The sequence below is a fragment of the Ammodytes marinus genome (assembly GCF_949987685.1).
Source record: "Ammodytes marinus genome assembly, chromosome: 2".
Taxonomy (NCBI): Eukaryota; Metazoa; Chordata; class Actinopteri; order Uranoscopiformes; family Ammodytidae; genus Ammodytes; species Ammodytes marinus.
In genome coordinates this window covers 1,609,472-1,618,370 of record NC_137231.1, presented here as the reverse complement: position 1 = coordinate 1,618,370, position 8,899 = coordinate 1,609,472, and the positions used below count along the sequence as shown (strand labels likewise).

Genomic DNA, 8,899 nt, shown 5'->3' with positions numbered 1-8,899 from the left:
GGGGGCATTTGTGGCGCCCCCTATGGGTTAATCTCGATAAGCTTCCAGGGACATGCTACCACATGATTTCTGCACATACCCAGCAAGTTTGATGATGATAGGACCTATGGTTAAGGAGTTATGGCCAATTTGTTGATAGGCCCCGCCCCTGCGTAAACTTTTTGGTCAATGGCGGCCATGTTTTTCAAGTTGTCCTACTAATGTTTTACGGGTATGTTTATTGTAGTCCCCCGGGGCTTCACGAGAAATTTGGTGTTGATACAGTCAAATTTCAGAAAGTTGTGGATAACACCCTGTTTTTCAGTTTATGCTAATATTCATAGGCAGACTTATATGGTCCCAGAGGCTTTTTTGTAGAGCACCCTAACATACACCTGTGTGAGAAATTTCAAGTGAATCGGACTTACGGTGTGCGGGGCGTGGCCTCTCAAACTTTCTTCAGTCGGGGCTTAATAACAGCGCCCCCTAGCGGAAATTCCCAAAACTGTATAATAGCACACCCCGTGGGGTGGGGACGCACGGTGTGTGAAATGTTTGCATGTCTGCGTGTAACGGTGTGGGAGGAGTAGCAGCTAGAAAATGTGGCGGAAGAATAAGAAAAAGTATGGTGGAGAGTAATAATTACGGGCCCTCAATTCTTTCGGGCCCGTACTTAATTATTATATTATTTCTATATTCATATTAGGCTATTTAACGAGGCTTGTCTGTGACTTTGGGATCACACAAGTGAACAGTAATGATTGCATGCAGCCACAGAATTGCATTTCAACCTGACTGAAATCTGTTCAGTGGCACAGATGTTAAAAAAGTCCTGTTAATAAAAAAAGAATGATATACATACAATACAAATAGGTTTATTAATCTGAATGTAGAGCATGTTCACGATGTGTAAGGTGGCCGCCTATATGAACAACACGCGGGCTGAGAAGTACGCTACTGATCAGATAAATGATCGTTCAAACGTAAAATCATCAGTACATGATAAAAACATCCCGATGGAGATTTCTATGGAGTGATTTTGCTTGAAACTGTACAGGGACGCGTGTGACAGTGACACTCTTTCTTCAGTTGGAGCTGCAGCGTAAAGTGAAAACAAACTCAGGGTAGGTCTAACCACCTCCCAAGCAGGCTAGACCTTGGTCAGTTACTGCGTATGTTGCCGCATTAACTGACTCCGAGTTGCACTGAACCTGCTTCTTGAAACGGAAAACCCTGAGTTTCCACTAACTCAGAGCGAACAAACTCTGAGTTGCCTGAAAACCCGCTTTCTGAAACACCCCTCTGTTCAGACAACTTCAAAATTAATCATATATGATAGGGCACACTTCTGAAAAAACTGTCTTGCAGCATCCCCCTGACATTAAGCGCCCTAAGCTACCGCCTGTATCGCCTTTGCCTAGAGTCGCCCCTGGTTACAATGTATCTGTTTAGAATGCCACCTTATGTTCTGTCCCCTGTCACCTAATAACTTTTGGCTATTGCGGAAAGCAAAGACTTGGTTGCCAAAACCGAAAAAGTTAAAGACAAAAGTTAAAGGAGAATCTTTGAACAAAGACAAATATCACCACTAGTTTCTATTGTTATGTCTAATACAATGTGACATGTCATTGTGTTCTCACTGAATCATGACATGAGGTTGCAGACACTAGCATATACATATTATGCCAGTAATATACAGTATGATATACTACATTATAATAGTTTCCATCCCAACTCATCTGAAATCACAGAGTAAAGTTTGCCAACATTCTTTCTTTCAGAGATGGATTTGTGGCTGTCAGCCCACACTGGTTCCTGTGCTAACTGTTGAAGCATCTGATTGGCTGTTAGTGTAGCCCCAGGATGCCAGGATGCCCATCACTCAGGACAACGCCCTTAGCATCCTCCCACTGCTGGATGACTGGACAGAGGCTCACACCACCTCTGGCTACAAGGTACTTAAAGCTGGGGTATATGATTTCTGACTGGTCAAAGTTAACATGAGCTGACACTTTGACCAATCAGGGCGAGGCTCCGATTCTCTGTTCTTATTGGCTGTTGGAACTGTCCATTCACTTTGGCGCGACTTTGTTGGTGTAGAGCAGGGGTGTCCACACTTTTTTCACTGAGGGCCACATACAGAAAAATCTACGAAGGGCTGGGCCACTTTGCAAAAATAACACATTTATCAGGACATGTAGCTGCTCTGATGTTTAGTTTCATCGTGTCTTCGTAAATTGTAATCCTTCTTCACGGCAACACTTTCCTTGCAAATTAAACATATACACACTTCCCCTCAGGCCCTAAGCAGAATTTGATTAGGGGGCCCCTCTTCAATGTTAGCCCTGCCCAAATCATTGACTATTGTTATATGCCTTCAGACTAGGGGTGGGAATCTCTTGGCACCTCACGATTCGATTCGATTCTGATTCAGAGGTCAACGATTCGATTCAAAATCGATTCTCAATGCATCTCAAAAATATATTTATATACACATCTGAATTTGCTACTCAGAGTTTTTTAATCACTTCCTACTTTTGTGATTATCATTAAAGACAATCAACAGATGAATTGCCTTCTCTAATATTGTATTAGAGAAAAGGCTTTTCTTGTCACAAATATGACTTTCTATGAACAACGCAATAATCAATACAGCTTGCATTTCAACACAATATGGAAGTATGTAAAAACTAAACCTATTCAGTTTAATTTTCTTTCTTGTAAATCGTGTTTCTATAGGATTTCTATTCTATTATTTTCTGTAATTTCAACACATTGTGCAAAAAGTATGGCTTGGAATTCAGCTCTCATACAAAAACGTAAACAGAAACAAAGCCGGTGCGGGTCATATGGGTTTGCTGCTCTCAGCCCTTTTGTCGCCACTTTTAACAACTTGCACTTGAGTTGTGTGCATGTGCAGTGGCGCAGGAAATACCAGATTAACTAATCAGATTTAAAAAAAATAAAAAATTAATTTAATTACGATTATTAACTTATCTTAATCGATTCGGAATCGTTCGAGAGAGAATCGCGATACATCTGACAATCAATTTTTTTTCCCACCCCTACTTCAGACATCCAGTGTTTTATGCTATTGCCTCCAATGTCCATCTGGGTGAAAATAGTAGCCATCCGAGTTCCTGACCCTCCTAGGGGGATCCGGGGGTATGCCCCCCGGGAGTTTTTTTTTTCTTTTTAAAGTGAAATGAATCTGGTGCACTTTGAGAGGAAGATAAAGAGGCTTAATCTGAAGAATTTTGTGTGAAAAAAATCTTTGGAGACACTGTGTCAGATGAATTAGAAACTATTGAAGAAGGATAAAATATTATACAGGGTCCTCTGGGATGGGCTTGGTGCTCTTTTTCTTTTATGGGACATATTTCTTTGTAATATAATGAATGCATTTAAATTATTTAAAAACTAAACGGGATATATAATTACATTATATTTTTAAAATCGGCCGCGGGCCAATAAAAAGCGGACCGCGGGAATCAAATCATCCAAATCAAATCAGTTTTATTTGTATAGCCCAATATCACAAATAGACATTTGCCTCAGTGGGCTTCACATTATGTACAGTATGACACCCCCTGACCTTAGACCTTTAGCTCCACTGAAAAAAAACTCCCAGTAAAAAAAACTTTACCGGGGGAAAAAACATAGTTAGACATTAGTCATTCTAGTTTTTCTAGACCACATGGCTCAATCTTGAATTCTCACACTATATGAACAACCCCCAATGCAAGTCAGCCCTGCGTTCCAAATCACATACTCTTTCTTTTTTCTATTCTACATAAATAATCTAGTTAGGATGCAGTAGGCATACACTTGGATCATAATTTTACTTATTTATTTCATCATAACATGGCGCCTTGATCTTGCCTCTTTCTTTTATATCCGTTGCATCCCTGTTTGTTTTCATACGGATGATCCGTCAATTCCAGTGCACACTGGATTGTGGGTCAGAATCGCTCAAATAGGATGTTGTTTTCAACACTAAAAATCTTGGCCGGATGTAGTAGACAACCGGGTATTTCTAACCATACTGAATCTGGCCTCAAGAATCCTAAATCTTTTTTCTACCATACTAAATAGTAGATAGTATGGGTATTGGAACTCAGGGCATGTTTATCATCAGAATTGGCAAACCCTCAGCTGTTTGCAATGAACAGAAGTTTAACATCATCAGTATGACCCAAAGGACTTGGGGATGATTTGTTTGTTTTCCATATAAACTTAACGATAAGAGAAATATAGAATATTACCATTCTTATCGCTCAGGTGTAGGCACATTGAGTCTTTTTTCACTCAACTGTTTGGTCAGTAACACCTTTTTTGTTGTCAGATTTTGAGTATTAAAACACTGTCACTAGAAATGGCAAACTGTTAGTCTGGATATGTTAGGTATAATGCTTTTAATGGAATGTCATCCAGGTTTATTATCTGATATTCTTCTTCTTCCTCAAGCATGTGGAGCAGGACTCCTTCAATAATGGAAATGGGGACAGTGTGTGCAGAAGCAACAGTGTTCATCTTGTCAGTGTGGAGGGCATGTCCCTGTGTCTGTCTGCCATTCACAAGCTAGTGGAGTACATAAAGTTCAACTTCATGGAGACTGAGACATCTCCATCAGCCAGCTCCCCCTCCTGCAGCGAGTGCTTAGACGTGGAGATCCAGGCTGTGTCCCTCAGTAAAGAGGAGGTGGACACTGCTGAGTTTGGGCTCAGCTTTGGGAACATCCCTATCTTTGGGGACCCTGATGGGAGGAAGAAGGGGGGCCCGCGGAGGAGAAGGGACCAGGGACCCATCCTGGACGTTGGCTGCATCTGGGTGACAGAGGTGAGGAAGAGGAGCCCAGCAGCCCGCTGTGGAGGCATCAAACTCAGAGACGAGCTGCTGTCCCTCAACGGCCAGCTGATGGTGGGGGTAGATGTCAATGGAGCCAGGTAAGACTACAATTATAAAAGAAAACATACTCTATCACAATAAAGCCACAATCCTTTTAATCCGTCATTGCCATAATGATAGACTAACTGATCTTCATCAGTTATGATAATGGATTGGATTTATATAGCGCTTTTCTCGCACGTAAAGCGTTTTTACAGGTATCCAGCTATCATCCATTAAGACACTCAGTGCGTTTCCATGGCACAACTAGATTAGATTATCACATATATCGAACTAGACACTCGAACGGACCGTGTCACTTGTCTGAGTTTACATGGCCTTTCAGATATCGGATAAATGTCCAATGCATGGCTGTCTCCACTATGCTAGGTGGCGCTGTAGCCCTTTCAACCATGCTTTCAACAAGTGTTGAAAGAGCCACGTCCGGTTCTCTTCCGTCAATAACCCATGGTGTAGCCTATCACGCGCAGGCACACAAGCACAGAACGAGAAGTCCGATAAGCGATGTCCGATCCCTGTATACATGCAGAGAGAATGCCGACAACGAACGACTTATCTAGGTGTTCTTATCCGACATCTCTTGTCCGTTATTGTGCCGATTTGTGTGCGAAGTAGATCGGATAAAGGTGTTTACATGCAGTTTAAAAGTCCTGTTGAAGTCTTATTCGTTTAGTTACCCGATTATGAGTCTGCATGTAAACGCACTGAGTGTCATACCGGTGGTGGTAAACTACGATAGTAGCCACAGCTGCCGTAGGCTGCTATTCAGCGCCTACGGCCCCCTCGACCACCACCTCAAACATACAGCAGTCATACACATTCACACAAGGCAAGGTGGGTGAAGTGTCTTGCCCAAGGACACAACAACCATGACACAAGTGGCAGGGTGGGAATCAAACCGCCAACCCTCTGATCATTGGCCGACCCGCTCTACCACCTGAGCCAGGATCGCCCGCTTTAGTACAGCAATAACTGAATATTAAAGTAACTGATACCACAGTAGTAGCAGTAAAAATATAGGACAATATCTGCTGTATGACAAGTCTATTTTGTCTCAACGTTCATCAAGTGGAACAGAAAATAAAAATGGTAAAACTGCTCAGAAAATAAAATACACTTTTCACAGGAAAACCCACCCGAAAACAGAATTCACTGTGTGCTGTTCCAATTATTTGTATACACAAGAATATTACACCCACCCACAAAATAAAGTTACATTTACTGAGAGCTTTCATGTTAAATAATGTGGTTCAAATCAGTTGAAACAAAATATAAATTGAATGCAGATTATTGTTTTTTTTTCATGTATTGTATTTATTGTGTTGTATGTAATATCTTTGCCCCCGACCAGTATGACCTGCATGGAAAGCAGCTCTGTGGACCTGGTCAAGCTGTGAGTGTTGTTCAGTGTGTGTGGAAGTGTGGACATGGTTCAGAGGGCTTTAAGAACTCATGGTGGTTGTACATGATATCCACCTTTGTTGGTCCTCATGCGCGACAGTACTTATTTTAAAAAAATACAGGAAAATACAGTAATAAGAGAAATACACTATAAACACGTAACAAACTAGCCTGGCACCGCCCTCCTAAGTAGTTCGGCTCAATTTTCCTTTCCCTTCAGTAGTCAGTCTGCGTCTGCGTTAAATTCACGAGGTAGTGGCTGAGAACAATGAGGTTGAGGTTGTGTGCCAGTTTCAGTTGTCGTTAGAAGCCGGCGCATGACATGTCATGACCAAACATTATGCGATTGGTTGGCAGATCCAGAGTAGCACTGGGCAGATACAATAGTTTTAAACTTCAACAGACACCCGCCTTCAAGTGAGGTAACGCTTGTCAATTGAGCGATTCCAGACCTTCTGTACAAATGAAATGAAGTACGATGGTCTGGTAGGACCAGGCTAGTAACAGACTCTTCTGTCTTCAAAATCTGAGGAAATAATAGCCTATGGATACAGGGACTGTAGTTGTTCATGATATCTTAACATTGAAGTATTGACAGCATTATCCCATCAATCTTTGTGTTCTAGTTACCTTGCTGACCAATGCTGGAATGGAGGCTGTATCAACCTGATCATGCTGCGGCGGATCAAGCGGAAGGCCCCCTCCCCTCCCTGTACTGTCAGTAGCCCTGTCAGCTATGAGTACCAGGGCAGTGCTGCCTCTGAGCCTGCTGACAGCTCTGCAAACTGCAAACGCACACGCAAGTTTGGTGTCATATCTCGATCGTCCTGTAACCGAGACAACAGGGACATGGGTGACTCAGAAGTCCAGTGCTGTGACCAGGGCTACAACAATGGAGGAGACAGTGCTCCAGGAGATTCCTCAAGTCTCATCTTCTCCACACACACACCTATAGAGAAAAGCCCAGTCAACTGGTCATCTGTTACCCAGCGTCTAAACAGTGGAGGGACCATGCCCGCAAGGTGTCACAGTCAGCTGTTGGAATGCAAAATGGATTCTTTCAACTGTGAACCTTCAAGCCAGGTAAGGCACAACGCTGATATACAGGACTCTAAGGTTGCACCCACACTAGACCCAGTTGCCCCGTACCGTGCCCAAGCACCATATCACAACACAACGCCGTAAATTAAAGGATGTATATGTTTCTCTGGTCCGTTGTTAAGGTAAGGTGCAATCTGTTTGTTGTTGCTTTTGAAATGTCAGATGCTTTTGAAAACAGCTGGACTTGCTCCGGTGACTGTAGTTAGCCTAGCCACCTGAGCAGGACTGACTAATCGATCAGAGATTTAGAGCTAAATGGCACATAAATAGCACATAAATGGCGCATGCCAGCGGAAAAAGGGTATGTGACATGATAAAATGGCATGCCACTTATGTAAACGGCTATGTGCCATTTAGCTCAAAATCTCTATTACCACAGAAAGTGGGGAGGAGTGGATAAATGATGTCTGTTCTTATCAGATAGCAACTTTGCGGCCCTGTAGGCAGCACTGAAAGGACTGGTGCCAGATTGCTGACTAGTCTTTGAGAATCCAAACTACATAAAAAGTCAATATTATGAGATAGGAAATTACGTCTATTAGTCATGATGGCATTACAACTACAAGCAACTAAAGACAGCTACAAAACACGTAGCGATATTTGTTAAAACTTAAATGAAAGGTCTCACACAGGGCACAAAATATTTATTATAAAGCCTTACAGAAAGGAAAATTATAAAGAATTAATTGATCTCAATTCTGGAAGTGGTTATAAACTTATTTCCTTGTAAAAAGTGACCTAAAAACTTCATACGCACAAACCAGGTAGCCATCTAAATGGTAACTACTAATAACTACATAAAAATGTAATAAATACTAATCATCAGAGGATACACACAGACTTTCTTGTCGGATGGATGGATGGATGGATGGATGGATGGATGGATGGATGGATGGATGGATGGATGGATGGATGGATGGATGGATGGATGGATGGATGGATGGATGGATGGATGGATGGATGGATAGATAGATAGATAGATAGATAGATAGATAGATAGATAGATAGATAGATAGATAGATAGATAGATAGATAGATAGATAGATAGATAGATAGATAGATAGATAGATAGATAGATAGATAAATAGATAAGCCCCTTTTACACAGCCAGTGAAAGCCGGGAAAATGCCGGCATTTCGGCCGTTGGCCCTGCTGTATAAATGCTACCATTGCGGAACGGGGGAAGAAAGGTGCAACAGATTTTTACTACCTCGGGAGGTAGTAAAATTGCCGACACAATCTGTTCCGCCTCTCTGTATAAATGTGGTTGCTTGTTGATGCGGAACAGTGTGACGTTCCACAGCTAAACATGCGACCATGTAAGCAGTTGAAGGACGATAGATAGTTTAGCAATATCACATAAGGAGTAATGTAAATGTTTAACATGAATCACGGCAGCACAATGTCCCGTAAAAATCACCAAAGAAAAGGAACAGCGGTTAATCTGTCTGATTATACAGTCCGCTGCTCAATTCAAACCCCCACGCTTCATTTTTCAGAGTTTATGAGT

The 8,899-nt window shown here is 42.0% G+C and overlaps 1 protein-coding gene across 1 annotated transcript in view; it reads left to right on the top strand.

The window, feature by feature from the left end:
• Positions 1–1,850: 1,850 nt before the first annotated feature.
• pdzd2 (PDZ domain containing 2) overlaps positions 1,851–8,899 on the top strand; it is a gene marked incomplete at its 5' end in the record, with an annotated part of 91,829 nt that continues 84,780 nt past the window's right edge. Inside the window, 3 exons of the mRNA XM_080048209.1 lie at positions 1,851–1,934; positions 4,414–4,925; positions 6,915–7,371. Coding sequence (XP_079904335.1) covers positions 1,851–1,934; positions 4,414–4,925; positions 6,915–7,371 — 1,053 coding nt within the window. The remainder of the gene's footprint in view (positions 1,935–4,413; positions 4,926–6,914; positions 7,372–8,899) is intronic.